Raw genomic sequence first — 23387 nt, forward strand, 5'->3', positions numbered from 1 at the left:
CGCCCATCCCTTTGCTCAGGGCAGTCAGCCAGTCGCTTTACTTACTGTCACTGGCTGCGGGTCGTGAGCCCCGGGAGACGCATGGGCGGAGTGCGCTCATGGCACTGGGGTTCCAACAGACATTTCCAATACCAGGAAATTTGTGCCACCGGGGTCGTGAGTGCTGGCAGGGAGCAGCCTGGGGTGTCGGTGCAGTGTGGTGGCCCGCAAACACCCGTGGGGAGTGGGCTTCCCTGCGGTGACCCTCGGGGCCACTTCGCAGACTCCTGGCAGAGCCGCCGCGTTGTTCCCGTGCCTGAAGCGGAGGGCTGCTCCGCCCGATGTCGTTTTCCTGGGCAGAGGTCGGTCACCCTCCGGGACAGCTGCCACCTGTGTAACTTCCATGGCTGGGGAGCCTCGCGAGCTGCCGGAGGAGCCTTTCCTGGGAGAAGGGGAGTCGGGCTCGAATGCATTTGCAGGCTCTGCGAGCACGTGGACAGCTGAGCTGGAAATCGGTCCGAATCCCCCTTTGTCGGGCGCGGCTGTCATGCTCCGGGGTCAGGGCTGAGACGCGGTATCCTCGGGACAGCAGCCGTCCACGCCGACTGCCCGCAGCTGGATGACCAGGGCGCGTGAGGAGCCCGAGGAGCCGAGCCAGGTGCCTCTTTAGACAGTGTCTTCCTCTCCCACATGGCTGTCCCAGGTCCTTTGGTGACCTCGATTCGTGGGCTGTTCCCACTGTCCATGACCCAAGCCCACCTTACGTGCCAACGCCCAGTGCCACGAGGGCTTGGGGCCTTCGGCCTGCTCAGAAAACAGCAGTGAAAAGGCAAACAAACAAAACAACAACAAATGCCTGTGTAATTTTACCAAAATGACAATGATACTCTGCATTCAATTAAAATTAATAAAAATATTTTATTGGATTTCAGGAACTTGGTACTTTTAAAATTTTAAAACTTTGCAAACAAATCACCACTATGCTTTCTAGACTAGTGGGGGTCAGGGCTTGGAGACTGTCATCTCCTCACGTCACACGGCACAGAATTCCCAAGCCCTGGTGCCGCCCACCGCTGTGGCCGCGACACTCGTCTCCTGTTCTGGCAAGCACGACGTGGGGGCGGTGCGCTAGGAGCTCCGCTGTCCGTGTGGGGCACCACCGACACAGAGGACGGTCAGCCGTCACGCAGCCGCCTTGGATTATTGTGCCACGTGGTCACAGGTGAGCGTCCCTTCTGGGTTTTGTTTGGTTCGGGGCAAAGCTGCTGAAATGAAGTTGACAGTCCCTCAGGGGGATCAGAAGTTTGGCAAAGGTCACAGCAGAAACTTCCTGAAATGAGACACTTGGAGACCGAGAGCGGACAGCTAGAGCTGTGACACGATTGGGCAGCAGGGACACAAGCTCGGTGACTCTGGGTGTGTTGAGGGCTCTTGGGAATTCAGAGCTGAACTGGAAACCATGGTGAGGTGCCTGGACTATGGCGGTTTGCTAATCCATGTTTTTTTCCTGCCCCCTCCTGTATGCCACTCAATGAGCCAGGTGAACATGGTGGAGAGCAGGGCATGCCCTCGCCTCCGAAGGCACGCGCCCCTGCCTCTGAAGTTCGGGAAAGGTACTTCTCTGCAGCCCCGGCGGGAGCCCCTCCGGGAGCCCCTCCGGACCCGAAAGGCTGCGTTTCGGGCTCAGAGAGAACCAGCTGGACTGGGCTCACGCAGGGCAAACGGGCCGAGTCCTTCTTGACGGTGACGGGCACGCTGCCGTGTGGCCGTACAGCATCCTGAGGTGGTCTTGCCCATGCACCTACTTAGAGCTCACTGGGCTGCGGCAGCCGTGACAAACAGGTCTGGACCCCATGCGTAGGACACGGCACAGTCTGAGTTACTTTGCAAACTGCAAACCTTCTGAGTAAAAAGACAAGTAAAAATATACATTCTAAGGTATTTGTAAAGTGCCTGGAAGATGCAGACGGCTGCCCTGAGGTGCTCCCACCACGCTTCGGTCTGCAAGGTAGACTGCGCTACCGTCTCACACGTGGTCTCACTCACTCGGTGGTTTCGTTTTATTTTTTAAATGGCTGATTTATAAATCCAGCTACTGTGCAGTGCTTTCATAATTTTTAATATGCATTATCTGCAGTAACATTGTGACAGCGCCTTACTGTGGGTTGACACACAATACTTAGAACAGATTTATCATATTTGGTCTTTAGGTAAATAATAAGTGTTTTAAAATTGCCTAAATATACCATTCTGAGCCGTTTCATTCCACCAGGAAAATACAGGGTTTTTTCCTCTCTTTAAAAAAAATTAAATACCAAAATAACTACATTTAAATAAATAACGTTATGATGATGACATTTAAAAATTCACAACCAGGCCAAAGCCGGCTTTCTGTTGCCCGGCGGCTCAGCCCCAAGCCCCCGGAACACTCTGGAAAGGCGAGTGCTTCTCTTCCACAGGGGTGTGACCAGGGCCGGGGGCCGGGGCGCCTGCTGCTCACCTCTCACCTCGTTTCCTTTCTCCCGCTTTAATGTCGTGTAGGAGAGGTCGGCCCCGGTGCTGGGTCAGTCCTGAACGGTCCAGGGAGATTTCCTAGTACAAACCAGAAGGCGGGAGACGCTCCCACGCCTGACCGCCGGGCGCCGTGTCCACACGCAGTTTCCGCTCCACCGGCAGTGGCTTGCGGGGCGGGGCGGACGGTGGCACCAGTGGGGACGGCACCTAAAACAGCAAACGCACCACACGAAGGTCCGCGACACTTGTTTGAAAGGGTGAGTGACGGAAGATCGGATCTCTTCCGGAGGAGGTGGGAACAGTTCTGTCTTAAACATACACCATACTTAGGAGACGTCTTTTACTTAGAGTGGAAAATTATACTAGGGACAAAGTCAACACAAAGAAACGAACAACAAAAAGGAGCTGAAACAGAAACAGTCAAGTGCAGCCCGAGTCCGGCAGGTCACTCGTGCAGCCCGGGGTGCAGCCCGGGGTCCCCCCGGCGGCCCCGCGGGCACGGAGGAGTGGCCCCAGCAGGGGCCTGTCTCTGCTCGCGAGAACAAGCAGAGCTCCCTGTGTCTGCGCCAAGCGGAGCCCGCACCCAAGGGCCCGTGAGGCTCCCAGCGTCCCGGGCGGAAGTGGAACGATCTGGAATGCCAGGACAGAAGGCACGGCCAGTGCCCCGGTGCCCCGGTGCCCCAGTGCCCCAGCGTCCCAGCGCCACGCCTGACAGCAAAACGCCGTCTGGCCGCCAGCGCCAGCCCCACAGGAGCTGAGGGCGGCGTGGCTCCTGTGTGTCCCCTCGCGGAAGGCCGGCGGGTCTGCGGAGTGCAGAGCTGGGCGCCGGGCAGGGAGGCGCGGCAGCATCCGTCTCAGTGAGCGGTTCCTTCAGGTGTGACTTGTCTTTTCAAGGGTTTTAAGGCCACCTGGGTTTTGTGTTCTCAGTGCTGGGCAACCTCCAACCGCAGGGCCCCTACCCCCCAAGGACGCGCTCCGACCGTCGGTGGGAGGCAGTGTCTCCTTTTGGCACCAGAGTTGGCAGGAAGGCGGGAAAGCTCCCCAGGCGCTAGTTCTGGATGCCCTTCTCCCGGCCGGCCGCCGGCGCCGCGTCCACGCTCACGGCGATGACGATGCTCTCGCCGCCCTCCGTCCTGACCCGCTTCAGCTCCGGCTGCTCCGACTGGTCGCCATTCTGGCGCTTTGTGGGCAGAGATGCCGACGCTGACGCGTGCGTCGCCAGCATGTGCAGAGGACTTGCCGCTGCTGCGAAGAGACAGTGAGTCAGACCCCAAGGGACCCCAGGCACCCACTGGCTCCAGGTTCTGACCCGAGGGGCAGCTTCACCCTCTGACCTGGATGGACCGAGGTGGCCAGCCGGGCCCCTGGAGACTGCGTGCTTGTGGGCATCTGTATGACAGATGAATCTCTTTTATTACTTCTAAGAGCGAGCCACCTGGACAGAACCCTGGGGGAGACTGAGGCCCAGGGTCAGGCTACTGCGGGACCAACAACAAACAGCTTTGCTGTCACAGCCTGGCCTCACGTCCACGCTGACGCTCCAATCCCTCTGCATGTGAGGCCGGGGGGTCATGGGGCGCAGGTGAATGGGGCCCAGGAGACCGGCCCCCCCTTGGCCTCCTCCCAGGCCCACCCACGAGGGTTGCTCCCGAGCTTAAAAGTGCTGCTTCCTCAAGGCGAGCAAGTGGAACTGGGCTAAAGAACGGGGGGGGGGGGGAGCCACGCCCAGGAGACCCCGGCTCTTCCCCTTCCTCCACGAGGGGGTTTAGGGCCCAGGCAGGTGGCCTGATCGAGATCCCATCTGCCAAGAGGCGTGCACGCACGCAAGCCTGAGTGCCGCAGGGTCCGCTGTTGGTGTCGCGGGCTGGGATGCACGCCTGCTGGGTGGTGTGGTGGCTCTGGGTGCCAGCAGTGCACGCGCTTCGGCAGAGGTGCCCTACTTTGCATGGCACCTCCTGCAGCCCCGTCCCACGAATGGGACTGGAAGTTGAGCGAGGGGAGAGGGAGGCACGTGGAACGAACGCAGCGCGAAGCCACAGGGCCATCCTGAGCAGAGAGAGCTGACGGTGCCACCACGCCGGTGAAGCCCAGCCCGTCTCTAGGTCCCCACCACCCCAAGGGCCCAGCAGCCTCCTGTGTGAGGATCTACAAGTCCCGTGGGTCAGCTCTACCTCAACAAGGCTGAAAAAAAAGGAACCAGACTGGAGAACGGACACATTCTGCCTGAACGTTTTACGAAGGCACAGGAATCAAGCCGCGAAGCCCGTCACAGGGGCAGATGCGGACCGATGAAGAGCCTGTCTGAGCGCAGACCACACACCTGAGGCCAGGAGACGATGCGCTGCCGGCATCAGGACAGATGTGAAAATCAATGACACAGAACTGAACCGAGCCCATGCATCTGATTTTCAACAAGGGAGCTGAGACCACTCAGTGGAGACAGAACAGTTTCTTCAACAAAGTCGCCGGGAACACTGGATATCCACGTGCAAAAGAATAATGTCGGGCCTTACCTCGCATTATATAAAAAAGTTAAGTCCAAATGGATCAAAGACCGAAATATAAGAGCTAACCCCTCAAACCGCCAGTGGAGCAGGGCGAGTCTCTAGGGCCTTGGACTTAGCAATGGCTGTGGCTATGAAAGCACGAGAAACAAAACGGGAAACAAACCAGTTGGACTTGATCCAAATGGAAATTTGTGCATTTAAGACATCAAAAAAGTGAAAAAACAAATGGGAGGAAACGTGCAAACCATGCATCAGAAGCCAGTTCCAGAATACGTCAGAGCTACAGCACAACAGGACAATCCAACGAAAACATGGGCAAAGGACTGGATGCCTCTCCCGCCAACAAGCGCGCGGACAGGTCTTGGTGTCCCGCAGTGTTAGGTTCTCACGGCTGAGAACGCAAACATTTCCTCAGACGAAAATTAAAATTCTAACAGTCGGAACCAAAACGCTGAGCGCCACCCTCGTGGAGGGAGCACGAAGCGGCCTCCCCGCTACCCCGCTCACCATTGTTCGCCTGGCCGTGGGCAGCGCTGGGGATGGGCACCACGTGAGTCCCGTTTTGCGTTACAGTTTTTATTGGTAGCTGGTGCTGACCCAGAGGTGCCTGCTGCACTATGGTGACCGTCTGGACAGGAGGAGCCTGTGACGTCTGAATGACCCGGCTGGCAGTGCCCAGTGTGGCATGGCTGATCGCAGGAATCGGTTCTACTTTCACTGAAATTAAAAGAGTAGAGTGACACCACTGGTCCCCACAGGCGGCTGACAGAGACCTGCGCGTTCCCAGCGCAGTCGGCGGGCGTCTCTGAGGGTACGGAAAGCGCCCCGCGACGGCCCCGCCGCTCACCTTTGACTTCGCGGTGCTCGCCATTCTCTTGCAGCTCTGCCTTAGGAGGGGCCAGCACAGCCGCCTGGGTGACCACGGCCTGCCCGGCGACGGTGTACGTGCTGGCTGGAGCCAGGCCGGCCACGCTGGTGACAGACACTGCCGGGATCTGGTGGACGACGTGAACTGTCTGCACCACGGGCTGCTGGGAGGTCGAGGTGGTCACAGGGGCAGTAACAGTGTAGGTGACGGGCTTGATGGTTGGGGGCAGCTGCCGCTGCACAGTGATGAGAACGGGCTGGCTGGACAGAGGTGAGCCTGCCAGGGACGACGGGGGAGGCGTGAGGCTTCTGCGTCCTGGCTTCCTCCCGCCGGTTCCCAAACCCGCCAACTGCCACCACACACTGAGGACAGACTGACGACGGACGCAGCCCCTGCACCGCGTGCCAGACCCTCAGCGGGGTAGCTGGCTCGTCTGAGCGCTAACGGCACGGTCTCCGCTCTGTGCATGCTGCTCACAGCAGCTCGTCCCCCAGTTTTCCTTGTGAAAAAGCACCGCTGACGTGGCTGGAGGAGACTGCCCTCTGAGGCCCGACTGAGGCCACGCTCCCCTGGGATGGAAGTCTCCACCGCCCAGCGGGTGCAGCGCGCAGACGGGCCGCGGTAAGCTCTGCCAGGGTAAAAGGGGGAATGCGCGGAAGACAGGAGCGACGGGGGGTGGGGGTGGGGGTGCCAGCAGGGCCAAGAATGGCGACATCAGAAGGCAAATCCTGCTGGCCAGTCAGGCGCATGGCAGGGCGAGCCCAGACACACCACACACTGCGTGTGTGTGCTGATTCCCCGGGGCACACACTTTTATTCTGCACGGCGACTTTAAGCTGCCAGATGCTCACCTAGTCATCAAATGAGTACTTTCTGCTGCCGGTCAGTGTCTAGTTTACCTCAGGTTACCTCCTTTGGGGGGATCTTTTTCACAGTTTTTGAATGACGAAGCAACGGAAGCGGGTTAATGCTAAGTTATTTCAGGCATCTACACAGCTCACACAGAGGAGCGTTCAGTCATGCTTTAAACGCTCAGTGCTACCAGTTTTCAGAGCCTGTGAGGCAGCGCTCAGGTGTGTGCAGAGGGTCTTAGGCCCACGGCACACAGGACCGCTGGTCCCGTGACGAGCCCCCCCTCTGGCCGTGCCAGCCCCCGGCAGCTCACCTGGTGCGCTCTGGGCGAAGCGCGCCTCCTGGATGACAGCGAGCTTGGGCTGCGCAGTGCCAGGCTCGGGCTCCAGGGGCGCCGGTGACCCTTCCCTGGACAGGCTCTCGGGCGTCTGGGCGCCGCTGGAGTGAGCGGACAGCACTCCGGCGTGGTTAGGGGAGGCCGGGGCACTTCTGTGTTGTCAAAAAGACGACAGGGGATCTTTAAAGGTGAAGCGCTCATACAGCTGCCTTGTTCTAATAACGTGTATTTTGCAAAAAAAGGGGTGTCATTTGTCTTCCGCCAACCGACTATGCTCCCCTAAGTCCTCCTTTCTCTATGAACACCAGGGACTCACAAGGACACTCGGCGAGGCTCGCTCGGCTGTGCCGGGGCCGCCGTGTGCCGGGCACCGCTGCTGCAGGCCCCGGGGGACTGGCTGCCCTCTCTCCACGCGCCTGTCCACAGTCAGGCAGTGGGAGCCGGCCGTGTGAGAGCGGGTATGGGCTGCTGACTCAAGTTACGGTCACTTTGTTTGTTTAAAAACAGTACGTGTTAATAAAGCTAAAAATATGTAATTTTAAAATTGGGCAATAACATTATGCAAATCGATCTTGAGTTTAAGCCGCTAAAAGATTTTAAAGAGCCTCTCACACACCAACGGAAAGGAGACACAACCCATCCCACGGCCTGGCTCTGCTGCGTAGCGACTTGTCACGTTACAGTACGCAGCGAGTCGCTGACGCGGCAACCGCTGCGTGCGAACGGGGTGTAAGTGAAACTACAAACAGCCCGAACCGTTTGGGGCGCCAGGAACAGAAACACAGCACTGGCACTTTTTTCCAAATCCCCGTCCCAACCTTCAATCAGAATGCATTTGGTAGCTCCTTCATTTTCAAAAGGAAAAGTTACCAACACATCGAGGTGAACGTACCGACCATTCAGTGAGGTCTTCCTGTTTGCCTTGTCCTTACCTAGACGAGAGTGGTCCCACAGGGGTTCTAAAGCAAGGCACGCCCCTAGGCCGTCTTTTCCTAAAAGCCTGCTCTATTAATTTGCTCTCAGAGGCAGGGTCTATCCTCCAGAATGAGCCTTTGCCTGGTTCTTCCTGGGAACGTGGTACTTTGATGAAATAACGATTCAGAGAGAGATTGTGGCGAATTGAATTCTATGAAACATAAAAAAATACGTAGAATTCATATATTTCTTTGCTGAGAAAGAAAAATGTGCTTCATTTTAGTGCCCTGCAAAGCAGGAACCTGAAGGCAGCGCTGTGCTGGAAGGGGCGGGCCCCGCCCCTCAGCGGCTACGCCACCTGCAGACAGGCTATTTCCAACAGGAAAGCATCGGCTCCCAGCTTCTTTCCAGGTAGGAAACCAAGGACCAGCGCTGTGGTCACCTTTCCTGCTGCCCTTCCTGTCTAAGCCAGTCCTTTCTAGTACTTTCTGAGCACAGAATTAGCTTATAGAAACTGTCATAGCCACTGAAAATCCCGTATAAAGTACCTGGCAAAGCAACAGAGGAGGAAAGTGAGCCCAAGGCTGGGAACAGCCCTTTACCAAGTATGATCAGAGACGGTTTTCACTGGAGCCTCACGATGACCTCGGGAGGCTCGTGGACAGAACCTCTCAGCTCCGGCTCCACCCTTTCTGCCACAAAAAGGCCGGCCCGATTCGAGGAGCGCTCCCTGCTGCAGCCCAGACTACACAGGAGGAGACATGACCCCGTGACCCCACGGGGTCAGGAAAGGCTGGGTGCGAGCGCTGCACGCAGTGTCTCCCGCCCGCCCGTTAATGTTCACGCTGAAGATGGATCAATTAAACCATTAAGCGTCTAAACGGTGTAAGTGCAGAGAAAATTCTGGGTTTTCCAAACGTCATTTCTGAACTCTCCAGTTAACCTAATCCAACAGCTAATCACAGCCTGAAATTCCGAAGTTGCAATGGCAGCTCAGAAACCAGAAAGCATCAAATACCACTTGACAATTAATCTAGGTGACTGTTGGGGTGCCACACCAGTCACAGGCCGTGATGAACTCCGTGAACGCCTGCAGAAGTCCGTTACGTCATCAGCAACGTGAAGGAGGCGGCTAGGCTGTGTCTGTGATTTATGAAATTGTTTATACACGAACACACGAGATCGAGGATATTTTAATAACGGTGGACACCTGCTATGTTTACACAGGGTTTAGCTGGCGACCACCCACACCCTCCTATGGACCCCTCCACAAAACGGAAGCTGCCCCACCAGAGAGAGTGGACAGCTCAGGCTGCACTCGGGCCTAAATCAGATCAGAAGGCAGATTCTCCGACTGGGGGTTCCGGGGTCCCTCTGACCATGCCGTTGGGAGCATGGCTCCCTGGGGGGGACCTCAGAAGTGATGGCCAAGCACAATACAGAACGGCATCTGACAAGGGAGGTGGGGGCCCCCAAATGAAGGTGCAAGCGCACTGACGGATGCGGAGTGGGTGGCGGGCACGTGGCCAGGGGGAAAGGGACGTTGGCACACGGGGGATCTGGGGCGGGAAGTGCTGCTGCAGGGGGCTGGGGTGCTAGCGTTTGATGGAGGAGGACAAGGCCAGGGCTAGCAATGCTGCTTCGCCTGCAGAGCAGGTTCAGTGGTCGGGGAGGCCGGGTTCTGTCCGAACCGTGAGGGAGCCCAGGCTGCTCCCAGCTGAGGGCCTCGCTGCCCCGCTTCCTCGCCGCCCTGACAGCAATGCCACGGTCAAATGAGGCACCGTTTACAGTCACCTGCGATTTTTCAGCCAACGAGACTTAGGAAATGTGACAAAACAGTAAGATACATTTAACTCGACACAAATTCGATCGAACCGAGCTGCATCAGTTAGGACCATACTGACCGGGACACTAGCGATCCCAAGGTGACTGTGCAGTACTCGGGGAAGAGGCGGGTGTCGTCCTTCACAGCCAAATATGGAGAAAAGTTCCCCCAAACACTGGCCTATCTGTGGTGGCTCCCAGAGCCCACCCCTCCTGGCCCAGAAGGCTACTGCAGGGAGAGGTGCAAAGCTGGTCAGTTACTGGCGCCCCCCCGCCCCCCCGCCGCACTGTCCCTGCCACACGTGAGCCTGTGCAGAAACGAGGGATCAGGACGCACGTGCAGCACCTCCCGGGAGGCCCAATGTGCAGGGTGAGGGGAGCGCCAAGCACCCCTCCACGTCAAGACACTAGTGTGGGTGCCGTCGGAGGCTGAGCGCCCCAGAATTCTCAAACGTTTCAGTCACAACAAATGCCTCAATTCTGGGTTGGGTGAAACTATAATTATAAATCATAAGAAAACATCTTGGCATAAATATGCCACCAAAGGAAATGCGCCAGCTCTCCAGATAGGGTTACTCAGACCATCTGTTTTGTCCTAGAATTTCCTCTAGATTAATCAACAAGCTCTGCTATGGGGCAGACAGAGCTACACACCAAAAGTCAGTGTGACAGGGAGCCGTGGGCGCCCACTGAGTGCTGAAGGCAGGCGTGCTGGGACGCACCAACACTCCCTCTGAGGGACTGGCGCCGAGCTCGAGGCTCAAGCGCCCTGGGGCGCGCTGACAAGCACTGTGATGCCACCTCCCTGCCCTGGGAGGGCAGGACACAGTCTGGACAGGCGCAGGTGAAAAACGTGCTGTTCCGGTGGACTGCTTTTCCTCCAAAGGATCCAGCTCTTTTCGGAAACAAGGTTGCAAACTGGAGAGGATTTTCGTTTTATGGGAGGGAATGAGGATGAGGTTGCACAGGTAGAGAGAGACCGACAGTGCAGGCGCCTGGGAAGAGTTCAGAGACTCAGCCACGACCAGGGCACCTGCGGCTCGGCACGGGGGACGCCGAGGAGAAAGGAATCGAGGGGCCTGCCCGAAACTAAAGGGACCCCGGGAACCAGGCGTGACACGTCCCAAGAGTGGCCTGACACAGGGCGAAGGCGCAGCGCCACCTCACAGACCTGGGTCTAGACACGAAAGTGCCACGATAAAAACAAGCGTCAGTGACAGCTAGAGAGAAGGGCCTGACTTGCAGTTCTGACTCTAAGTCTCCGCTCCACGCGGGCTGTGAGGTCGACCCCGGAGCCGCAGCCACCAGTGCGGCTGGCCCAGCGCCTCGCCTCGCTGCTTGGAGGCGGCTGGCACTCAAACGGGTGTCAGGAGACACCGGGGGGACCGTCCGATGCTGCCCAGTGCCCCCCGCGGGCGCCAGGCAGGGTTCTCCTCTGCCCCTTCCTTCTTCCCTGGAGCATGACCTCACCGTGCTGAGAGGCTTCCTTGTGCAACCGTGAAACCTGCCTGGCAGCTGGGCCCGGACGGGCGTCCTCGCTCAGAGCAGGGCGCAGCTGCCTCGGGCCAGGGCGCAGCCCGGGTCTTACTTTGCACCTGGCACGACTAAAGCCCCTGACATAAGATCCCTCAGAAGGGGAATGTTCGGCATTTGGTTGATAGACTATTTATTAAACGTTTACACGTCTGCAGGTAGAAGAAAAAGGGTTTACTCTCCATTGAACAGAAAACGGTTACCCCCACCGCCCACATCACTGAGTTTGGTTCGACACACACGTTTTTCAAAGACTCATTTACTCACTAAGCCTCAGAGTAACTAGCCATTCCTAGTTACTTAATAAATCTGAAAGTTATAAATGTATACTTCTCTTTCGTTACTCTTTTAACAGTCTATATTTCAAACTTACCCTTTCCCACACTGTCTGAACTGGCTGAAGGCCTACCGTACATCTGGGAAATGGCCGCACGTAATAGGTGCACAGAACAAGGAAACCTACACAGTGCGGTTTTGAAAAACTAAATTAAGAAGCCAATCACTAGAAATATCACATGCTGATTTCAAAGTGTCCTCTGAGGAGGCCCTGGTTGGATACCCTAAGGAGACAAGTGGGAGGCTCCTCGCTTCAGACGAGGGAGCGTGGCATTCATCTGCTCCATGTCGTGGCCAACGGGAGGGGGTGTCTTCTGAGGAAAGGGTTTATCAATAAAACAGTGTGGGCGCCATCTCTGGGCACACTTCAGAAAGCTACGGATGTCAGCAGACACGGACGGGGGACAGAGGAGAGGCAAAGTGAAGGGTGGGCCAGGCGTCCAACTCCCTCCCCTCAGCCGCGACATGAACCACACTGGCAGCCCCTCCAATACCCCACACCTCCCGCCCACGGGCACCCAGAGAGTAAAACTTGTAGGCTGAGAGTTTCTTCTAGAACACTATTCCTTCTGCTCTGTGCCCGGGGGCAGCAAGAGCAACAGCAGGCCCATCAGCAGGAGAGGGTCTCGCTCACCTTGTCTACCTTCCCCACCTGTACCCTAGCCGCTTAACTTCCCCTCAGCTGTCCAACAGCATCCACAAGGCATGTGACAAATATTCAATAACAAACTGAAACGGATTTACCTGCCAGCCCTTGTCCGCGGTCCTGTAGTAGGGATAATTTTTAGTGATGTGCGTATAAATTCCATTTAGGGTGAGCTGTTTATCAGGAGCCATCGTAATTGCTTGTACAATTAACTGTGCATAGGAATAAGGTGGCTTTGAGTCATCCTGTATTTAAGTTAAAAAAAAAAAAAGAGAAAGTATTGAAATTATCAAAATGTTTACTAAATTTACTAAAATTCAGGGTCCCTGGTGTTTTTTAAGTGTTCCTGTGAGAATGCTTCGTCTTCTTTACTATAAAACATAATCAAGAAGGCATTTGGGATATGTAGAGAAAACAAGAGAAAAAATATACAGCAACGTAAAGAAAATGTTAAAACTGTATTAAGATTAAGTCCAAGTGGCAAGAAAGAAAAAAATATGATCAGAAAAGCGCTTCCTCCCAGGCCCTGGTGGGTCCCCGTGTGCACGTGGTAGGGGCGGGGGGGCCACGCGGGGCAGGAGCGCTCAGCACCATAGGGCCCAAGTGAAGACCACTCAGACCAAGAGCGTCCCCCAGGCCCCCAGCCGAGGGGCTGCTCCCGCAGGAAGCCCCAGGCAGCAGTGAGCACCAGGAGCCAGCCGCGGACTTCCGGTACCAGGGTCTGGAGCAGTGGTGGGCGTGGTGCTGGGGGCAGGCCGCCGGCCTCCCCAGTCCCGGCATGCTCCAGGCCACCAGTGGCTCCCGGCCACTGTGATGGCTCAGGACCCCACCATGCACAAGCCCACTGGGAAACAGTCCACACGGGAACCACAGAACATGCACTGACGCAGACAGTAAACTGCAAAAGAACACATTTAGGATCGTACCTGTCAGAGGAGGCCTGGGAACGGACAGCGCGGACACTGATTACAGACACACACAAATGACATAAAGGCGGAAATGGGCAGAAGACAGACAGACGGACTGGGAAGGAAGGCGATGTGTGGGCCCGGACTGCACAGGGCACATGCTGTGCACACGGACTGGTCACCTAGTGGCCCAGCTCCCCTCTTGAAAGGACCTTTCCTGAGCTTGGGCCAGGTCCAGCGCGGCCGCTCAGGAGAGAGGTGTGGCAGCAGACCAAGTGGGCAGCAGGCACAGAGCACCACGCCGTCCTCCTCGGTGTCCCTATGCCGTGTTTCCCTATTATCGTTCCTCTATACACTTTTAACGTTTTTTATTGAGAACTGTAATACAGAAAAGCTCATGATACAGCCAAGGAGACTGAAAACAAATTTTTATAAATTAACCTCAGTACAACCGACACTAGACTAGGTCAAGAGCGAACACAATCCACATCCCAGAAGCTTCCACATGCGCCCACGGCCCACAGCCTCTCCCTCCCAGAGAGGCCACGACTGTTCTGGACACTCAACAGCATCGCTGTCCTGCTGTGATTTGTTACGAGTTTTGCCATCAGGAATGTGTCTTGCACCAACGTGATTAGTTCGGCATGATCTTAATCGGGCAGATGGACACTCATGTCCCCAAGGTGCCCGTGTGCAGGGCTCCTGGCTGCCGTGGGAGGTGGCGCGTGGCCAGGCCCCGTCATTCCCGTGGCTGCGCGGTCTGGTGTGAATACGCCCCGTCCCACGAGCGTGCAGTCGGAGGGACACTGCGGCGCTCTGTTCTGCTGCTTCCACTTAGCAGTGCAGAAAGAGCCCCCCCGCGCCAGCAAACACGTCGCACAGAGCTCCCTGACTCGATCGTTCTTCCCTTATGGGACCTTTAGGGTGCTTCCAATTTTCTGTTTCAGAAACTTTTGAGATTTCTGCCCATTTCCTTTAGACAAATCCGAGAAGGGGAGTTACTGAGTCAAAGAACGAGAGCAGAGCCTGCAGGGCCGCCGTGCGCCCCGAGCGTGGCTGTGTGCACGTGTGTGTTCAGACAGGACGGAGGCCCAGGAATGGTTTGCTGGGACTCATGAGGACCAAGGGTTTCTCTTGCACCCCACTATCTGCTCCAATCTCAGCACCTGGGCCCACAGCTGCCCTGGGAGACCTAGTCCTCAACGACCGAGCGACGTGTTTGCAAGATGCTCGGCCACGGCCAGCCCCACAGCCACCTGGGGAGCGCCTCACTGCCACAAGGCGGCCACACCTCACCAAGGCCCTGGTGGGGATGCTACGGGACACGGGCGACGGGGCGAGGGCAGCTGGCCCCACAGTGGCCCCTGGGTTCTGTTTCAAGCCTACAAAACATTTACCTTCGGGCTGTCTCCACCTGAAGCGTCCTTTTCATTTTCTGGCTGTGAGCTGTCGGCCATCAAACTGAGGTCAGATGGCACCACACGGCCCGCCTTGTACCCTGACGACCCTGCTCCCCGGGGGCTGGATGGGCAGGAGTTTGCAGCACTGCGGACGAGAGAAGATTGTTCCCATCAGTCTACTGTGCTTCAATAACTGGTTCCGAGTTCCGAGAACAGACTGCAGACGAGAACATCGACTTCTCCTGTGGAGAAACAAACCCGTGGAGCTCGCGATCGCCCTGAGCTGTGGAAACTGGGCACTTGCTTCCACGTGTCATCTTACATAACTGAAAAACCAACTCTCAAAGGAAGGAGGCTCACCTATTCCACCCGTGAGGAAATGGCAGCTCAGGACACTTCCGGAACTCACCAAGGGCAGGGCCACATGTGATGGCCCCAGGGCTCCTGCCTGGCAGAGGAACACAGCACACACTCTGCTCGCTCCCTCTCCAAGGAGCTGAGGACAGTCTGCGGAAGATGCGGCCTCCAGCTACCCTCGAAAGGTCAGGGAGAGTCGGGGCGAGGGCAGCCAGGCTGAGGACGGGGGTGCAGCAGGGGAGGGGACCGCAGACAGACACACACAGGCTGCGGCAGGCTAGTTAGGGCACGGCCAAGGAGGAGGGAGCCCAGTCTCAAACACGCACTTTCTCTCACGGGCTCGGGCTGGGCACCGGGAATGTTCTGACCCCTGATCTCTGCGCTGACTCAAGGCCACGTTCGTCTGTGATACTTCACCGAGTCTGTGCTCCCTTTTCCACACAGCATTAAACTTGAAAGAGAACAAGCTATTGAAATGGAAGGGTACCGAGCTAAGGTTGTTTTAAAAATTCAGTAAGTCATAGGATAGTTTTATGGTTAGATCTCGTTTTGTATGAAAGAAAAAAAAGACAAGTATTACAAATGTAAAGAAAATTTCTGGAAAAAATACCTACTAAACAGTAGTTGCCACCCAGAAACTGAACTGGCAAGGAAGGGCTGGGACGTGTGGGGGTGGGGGGTAGCCCCAATGCGATGGCTGCGCCCTCGGCAGCCCTCCTGAGACCCTCTGCCGTGAGCACACACGGTCAGGACGCGCAGCCACCCGTTCCACGAGCACTGACTGCACGGACTCTCCGTGATCTGAACACTAGCTCACGGGTAAGACGTGTGGCCGTGGCCTGGGAGAGTGGCCCGACCGCCGGGCGATGAGTTTGGAAAAGGCCGGTCGCTCCACCCGCCATCTGGCCCAGCAGGGGCGTGGGCGGGTGCACGCCGGCGACGGCACGACGCAGGTCGTGGGAGAAGAGGGCCGGGGAACAGGGCGGAGACAGAGCAGGGCCAGGAGAGGCTGGGGCAGGGGCTGAAGCCGCGGCCCCACGCCGTGCGCACAGGCTTTCTCCTCTCCCCGCGAACGCCGCGCTCCCCCCGCGCGGGACACACTCCTGGCCGTGGGGCTGCTGGCCCTCGGTCCACACGGCCACAGGCAGACGAGTCAGCTCCCTGGGAGACAAGCGCTTCCTCGGCAGAGCTGGCGTGGACAGGAAGGCAGGGAGGAGCCAGCCTGGTGCAGGCGCAGGCGCAGGACAGCAGTGAGCCCACTGGCCACCCATCTGCTGACCCGTGTGCGCGGCACAGACACCCTTCCGAGGGCGGCTACTGGTGCTGCTCTTCCGAAGACACTGAAGCACCCGGCCGCATGTGAGGCCCAGAGCTTCCTGCGTGCCCTCTGTGCCTTCGCCAGCTCTGCCACACGCAGGGTCAGCACCCGTGGACGACGCGAGCCCCTCCCGGCCTGGTCCATAAACAGACCTGGACAGCGGAGCCCAGATCTAGAGAGAAGCACGCGTTCTCGCGCCGCACCTACGTCCACAGCCTTCACAGCTGAGAAGCCCAGACACATGCTCCAGGCTTCCTGGTGACAGCCGACCAACTGGACTGGTCTGAGCCCTGCTGACGGTCACGGCGAACCCCGCCGCACGGCAGGCTGCACTCAGAGCCACTCCAAGGACACACGCCTGCAGGGGCCCGTGGCTGCTTCTGACCTGACCCTTGGCCTCCATCCCCTATGAGCCTGGTGCAACCTGATGGCTGCGTGCTGGGCTCCGGGTTCAGCGTGGAGAGTGTGCCCCAAAGCTGCCGTCCCCCACTTCTCGAGGAGCCCAGCCCCTCTTAGGACATCACACGAACACACGTTTGTCACTTCCCTGTAGTCAGACTCTTCAATCCAAAGAGCAAGTCCTCAGAAGCTACAGGAAATTGCAGCAAACTGACTTAAAAATACAAATGAAAACCTAGCTCAGCCTTCAGACCAATATGCCAAATGGTTTGCCCCTTCAATTTATATTCAAATAAAAAGAAACCCTAAGTAAAACCCAGGAACATTTGGGAACTGCACGTTGTAAAAGGAAACAGAACGGTCGTTCGGGCACCCTCGATATGGCCCTGCCCACGTCCGCCAGCCCCGGGGAAGGGTGAGGCGTCACCGTGCACTCCTGCGCATCACCAAGACTCACAATGGCACCTCACAGTCCCAAGGCAGCAGGAGAGCACGAGAATCAGGGCGTGGCCATGTGCACGGTGGCACCCATGCCCTCCCGCCCCACGAAAGCTGCGGTACCTGATGGTTCCCGTGGGGGAGGGCAGGGGGCTGATGAGATGGGCCATGGTGTCTGGGATGTTGATGGTCAGGGGCGAGATATGGGCCTGGACGGGCTTCACCGGGGACTCGAGCGCCTCCTGCTTCTCCCGCTTCTCGCTGGACAGGGCGGTGAACGTTATCTTGATGTTTGTGCTCGGGAACCTGAACGTGCACCTGCGACAGAACAGCCGTGTGAGTGTCCTGCAGGACTGAGGGACGTGGGGTCCGCCCAGGGCCGGACGTGGCGCCCACGTGCCCCGAAGGCATGGGGGCCGTCGGGTGTGGCAGAGCTGCCTCGGAGTCCACTCCCAGTGCAGCTCACACGCTACCCGCAGCTGAGGAACGAAACCACGAAGGCAGCTCATGATTTTAACATTCTGGTGAACAAAACATCATTTAGACCAGCCAAACAAGAAAATAAAAAGGACAGCGAACGCAAACACCACTTAATCTGCATTGTCCCTTTGAAAATAAATGAACGTTGTTTTAGGTCTTACAGTAGATTAGAAACAAAGACTGAAATACCACTTAGTACGCGTTTTTCTTTTCGAAGCAAATATACAGGTGTAATTGGGTCATTAAGCAGACAGACAATTTTGTGGCTATTTCTCATTTAAGAAAGAAGTCATTACTTAAAAACGCTATCAGCTTTTTGACTGAGCAGACATAAATCTGGAGGGAAAGGTTTACAATCTAACACCCTGGCTCACCTGTAATATTGCTTCCTTGCCATAACTCAAGTGCACTTATTAAAAACAAAGTAATGCAAGCCGAACGCCTTCACAGAATAAGTTAAAAACAGCTCTAGAGACTCCCAGTCCCAGAGTCTCGATCCCACACCCGTCCCACAGAGCCCAATTCGGGTCCCATCTACAAATGGCTGAAGGACCAGCCGTGGTGCTCAGCCGGCTCTGCCCACCACCCTGTCCGACCTCGCTGCCTGCCAAGGAAAGGCCCAGCACATGGAGGTCACACGTCCCTCCCACTTCCAGGGACGTCACTCGGCAGGGTTCAGACGCTTCCTGCTTCAGGTCAGTCCTCCGTCTCAGTGGACAGAGCAGAGCCTGGCGAGCTGACCACCTCCTTCCTGGCGTCCAGCACCCATGCCCCTCCCCGGCCCTACCTCTCAGGGCTCCTTCTTCAGACTGCCCATGCCCCAGACCGAGGCTCCAGCTTCCGTGCTTCCCTGTCTCACCCGGGCCCGTGACCTTCAATTCCACCCCCGCAAAAGGCTCCGGAACCCACATTTCCCACACTGCAGACCCGTCTCCCACGGCCTTCCCGATGCCCCCTCTGCACGCACACAGGCATCTCTAACGAGACCCCGTGCCAACTCCTCCCCAGCTCCCCTGATGCGGGGGACAGCATCAGCCAGCTGCTCAGGCCAGAAGCACAGGGTTCACCCAACCCACCTGCTAAGCCATCCGCTCTCACTTTCAAAACACGCCCAATGTGCACGGCACAGACACCCTTCGAGGGCGGCGCCCTATCACCAGAAGCGAAAACGTCTACTCAGCCGGAGACCCTGCTAAGACAGTGAAAACACACGCCCCTTCTCCCTTGTTCAGCTGGTCGGAGAAAACACGTACAAACGACACCTCCAACGAAGGACTCCTAACCAGACTGTAAAGGTCTACCTAAAGACGACAGTCAAGAAAAATAATCCACTTAGAAAACGGGCAAGACTCAGAAAAAACATCTCCCCAAAGATACACGATGGCAAGTAAACACGTGAAAAGATGTTCAACGTCACTAGCCATTAGGGCACCACAAATTAAAACCTCCACGAGATACTGCCAGATAGTGATCAGGATTGGGTGAAATTTACAAGACTGACAGCACCATGGGCCAGTGAGGATGAGAAGAAACAGACCTGGCCCCTGTCACTGGGGCCACAGGACAGGGCACAGCCTCCCAGGACAGTGGTCTGTCGCTTTCTCCTGAAGTGAGACATGTGCATGTCACAAAACCAGGCAGCTACACTCGGTGTTTACCGGGAGAGGTGAACACTTAGTTCACACAGAAACCTGCACACCAGTGTTCACGGCAGCTTCGTTTGTCACAGCCAACCTGGCAAGTCCCCCACTGTCGTGCAGCAGGAGAACGGTCACACAGACCGGCCCAGCCACACCGCAGACACAGCTCAGCCGCAAAAGGAGCAGACAACTGCTACAGCGGCCACCTGGCAGGGCCGGTCTCCAAAGTTACAGGCTGTACGATCCCAGTCACATCCCATCGCCAGAACGACAAAACCACAGACGTAGCGAACAGAGGAGGGGTGGCCAAGAGCGGGTGGAGAGGGGGACATCTGGCCCCAGAGGCAGCCCCAGGGGGTCCGCTGTGTGATGGAGCTCTCCGTCTGCACCTCGCTCACTCTGTACACGGGATACGTCACAGAATCACGAAGACACACCAAAAAACCCACGCATGTAAAAAGGTGTGGGAAAGCCCACATACCCACGGCCCCAACGACTGGTTCCCACGCCGCCACCTCGGCCTGCTCCTGCGTGCTGGTCCTCGGCCCCCAGGGACACTGGACAGTGTCTGCAGACAGGCTGCCAGCCCAGGGAGATGCACCCTGGCAGCAAGTGGGCACAGGCCGGGCAAGGCCAACGCTACACCCCACTGTGCACAGACGGCCACACCGCAGAGCGGGAGCCCAGCACACCCTCTACTACTGCCAGCCCCCGACAGCCCGGCCCCCGCCCGGCCCCCACCCAGCCCTGCTCCCAGGTCCCACCAGTCTGTCTGCACCCAGCAGTCAGAGTGAGCTCTGAAGGGCGCTCGAACATACCAAAGAGCCGGAGGGGAAGCGGCCCGTCCGCCCCGCCCTCGGCTGCCAGGCTCCCTCCGCGCCAGCACCCCAGAGGCCCCCGCGCACGCTGGGCCAGACCCGATGGCTCGCTCGCCACCCAGGGTCCCCACCTACACCACACCGCCGACCCAAGGGCCTCCCCCTGAGCAGCCGGCGCTCTCCCCTCACCCTGCCTTGTCCTTCGCCTCACTGTGACCACATGACTCTGCCTGACACCTGCATGCACCCACTTGCTGTCACCCCCAGTACGATGCAAGCGCCATTAGAGAAAAGCCCTTGCCTGCTGTGATCTGGAGCCTAGGAGAGTGCCTGGTACACACGGCAGGCCCTCAGTACAAACTGGCTGAATTAATGAAAAAGCACCCAATTTCATATACTAAAAAGGTAATTAAAGTAAGCAAGTCACTTGAATAAAACAAACAGGAGCCCTACATCCGTGCACCTTGCAACTCTTCATCACGAGCATGAGATCTGAACAATCAACTCCAGGCTTAGAAAAGAAGGCGACTGAGACCACACCGGCCGCACACGACGACCACGGGAGTGAGGGCGCGCGCGCCCCGTCCCCTCACGGGTGTCAGGCCGTTTGCTGGGTTACCTGTCGCATACACCCACAGCAGCTCAGCCGGCGCTTGAGAAGGCCAGGGAGGAAGGTGGAGCCCAGGGGCGCCTGGATCTGTCCTGAGTCCCACACGGCACCGGGACACTGGCGAGGCCGGGGCCACACGAGACAGACGCGGACACCGCACGGCATGGGCACCGTCTCCCTTCTGGGGTCTGAAGTACTGAATCACAGGCACCGATCTGATCCTGCGGATAACAAGGCCTACTCAACATCCTTGCAAACTGTTAACAAAATCGACTCGACCGAGAGGGAAAGGGAAATCTCGACTGGCATTGAAACCACGGGAGACGAAGGAAGAATCAAAGAAAGAGAAAGAACCAACACAACGAAAGATGCCCAAACGCGCGAGCTGCACCGCGAGCGGCACTGCGGGAAAGCCCCAATCCAAAAGCAACGCCAGCCTGTGACCCACAAGTCGAAGCGACAATGCAGGTGACCGTGTCTCCACTGAAAACACAACGCCAAGTTGAAGAGAGCTCTCCAGAGTCTGTCTAGAGCAAAGGTCAGAAACACTTTGCATTAAGTGGCATTCAGTGTTTCTTGTATACCTTCTGCTTATCGCTACCTCTTCACGAAAAATCGACCACCTGCCAGGTGCTTTGAGCCCATTCAATCTGACCCTCCAGCTACATACAAAAGTTACTCGCAGATCCATCCACTGTGCTGGGGCACACACTGCCCAGTGCTGACGGTGCCTGTCACCTCGAAGACAGTGGCAGGAAGGCTGGCCTGGCGGCAGGTTTCAACCAAGATCTGCGAGGTGCCCAGATCTTGCCAGCCGTGTCCTGGGTCCTCCTCACTGCCAATCAGGGAACCACCTAAACACAGCACCAACCTGTCACGAAGCACAGTGGCAGACCCAGGGCTCCCATGTGTGGAAGCCACACGGGACACGGATACTGCTCTTTCTCGTTATGCAGGGGACCCTGTCCCACGTGTAGACTCTGAGCCAGGCCAGCACAGCTCTGACCTCCTCGCCCAGCTCCTGACACGGTGGCAAGACGTGACTCAGGACAAGGTGACGGCCCTCTGGGAGCCGAGGAGCCCAGCAACACCAGGAAACGGGGCCTTCTGCGCCAGCACAACAACAGAGATAGAAGGAGAGAACGCCGACCACGTCACTGAGAAACCAGAACTCGCTAAAAGCTGGATTCATCAACATCGACACTAAAAACGTTTATTAAATCAAATCAAATACGGTACTAGTTTGTCTGCCACACAAACAAAAACCCACACAAAGTGAAACTGGGGCTTACACACTGTTAGCAATGATGGTTTTTAACCAACCAAAAGCGATCCAGGCCAAGAGGCATTATCAGCCTGAATGGAGGCAGCGAGAGCTCAGCCGTCCGCCACACGCCGGCACCAGCACTGTGTCTAGTTTACAGGAGACTCGGGCCAGAACCTATTTCATCAATGTTGTGAAAAGCAGGTGTGTAAGACTCTACTTCTGGATTTGCTGCCAAAAATAGCTAACCCAGATCTCACCGAGATGAAACAGCAGACAAGTAAATCCAAGTTGAGGAGTATTCTACAAAAAACTGGCCTGTCCTCTTAAAAAATGTCAGTGTCGTGGACAACATCAGAGAAGGCCGAGGCACGGACACAATGACAGGAGGACAAAGACAGGAGACGGAGACACCGCTGGACGGGGGCCTCAGTGAGGGACTCGCCCAGCCTAAACACGGCGGCGCTGCTGCCGGGGCCTGTACCGTGGCTGTGAAGGACATTGTTCTAGGAAACGCAGGAGGAAACCTTTTAGAGGTAAAATGCACCACGTTTAACACTTTCGAAAATTTCAGAAAAAAGTAAAGATAAAGCAAGTGTGCTAAATGTTACTCTTTGGGGAATCTGGGAAAATGGGAATTCTGTTCTATTTTTGCAACTTTTCTGTAAGTCTGAAGTAATTTCCAAAAAAAAAAAAAGAATGTGGAAACTTTCAAAATGTCCAGTGCAAAGCTGGACGGTCAGGCTGCGCTGCTCTGGTGAGGCTGGGCCCGGGCCAGGCTGCGAGTTAAGCCACCGTCCCCAACAAGGTGAGCACAGATGCCAAGGGCTGGACACAGCTCCCTCTTCCGGATGTCCAGGTGACTGCACTTTACAGAAGTGCCAGTCCACGGCCCTGGGCCTTCGCATGGACAGTCTGACGGCCCTGCTCTGGGACACGCCCTCGTCATCATCTGTCCCCTTGTCTACGACATTTCAGAATCCCATCGAGTTCCAAGGACATCTTGTGGGACTGGGACACCTGACAATTATGCTAAGTCAGCTCACTGCAACTCTCAGCAATCCCTGACCGTCCTCTGGGCCATGGGCGCCCCTGACAGCCGGCCTCGGGCTAAGCAGGGGAGTGTGACCCAGTTTGGGGTACAGAGGACAGTGCCACAGCCACATTCGTACCTGTGACCCTGACGCCTGTGTACTTGTTCACCCAGCACAGCTAACGTCGCTGGACTTACCAGTCATGACCCGAGAGGTCGTGGTCTCTGCTGACACCACACTCCACAGGCTCTGAATGTCACCCCTCCTTGGGAGACTATCCAGCCCATCCTAAATGCAGCTACATTCATGAGACAGCACACCGCCGAGAACGGGGACGCACCCACGGCCCAGGTCGCTGTGCTCACAGCTCGCGCTCCGCCACAGGCAACACGTCACACGCGGCTGATGCC

General features: G+C 56.9%; 1 protein-coding gene across 3 annotated transcripts in view; it reads right to left on the reverse strand.

Moving 5' to 3' along the window:
• Positions 1-877: 877 nt before the first annotated feature.
• Positions 878-23387, reverse strand: part of FOXK2 (forkhead box K2) — a 43436-nt gene continuing 20926 nt past the window's right edge. For 2 of the 3 annotated variants that reach the window (XM_011373652.2, XM_023519643.1), the window contains exons 2-9: positions 17255-17449; positions 14617-14764; positions 12410-12556; positions 7990-8183; positions 7034-7209; positions 5848-6144; positions 5508-5717; positions 878-3738 (exon numbers count right to left, since the gene is read on the reverse strand). In XM_011373652.2, coding sequence (XP_011371954.1) covers positions 3542-3738; positions 5508-5717; positions 5848-6144; positions 7034-7209; positions 7990-8183; positions 12410-12556; positions 14617-14764; positions 17255-17449 — 1564 coding nt within the window. In that variant the 3' untranslated portion in view covers positions 878-3541. The remainder of the gene's footprint in view (positions 3739-5507; positions 5718-5847; positions 6145-7033; positions 7210-7989; positions 8184-12409; positions 12557-14616; positions 14765-17254; positions 17450-23387) is intronic. The other variant, XR_002775948.1, reaches the window with a different exon arrangement.

The sequence above is a fragment of the Pteropus vampyrus genome, unplaced genomic scaffold (assembly GCF_000151845.1).
Source record: "Pteropus vampyrus isolate Shadow unplaced genomic scaffold, Pvam_2.0 Scaffold227, whole genome shotgun sequence".
Taxonomy (NCBI): Eukaryota; Metazoa; Chordata; class Mammalia; order Chiroptera; family Pteropodidae; genus Pteropus; species Pteropus vampyrus.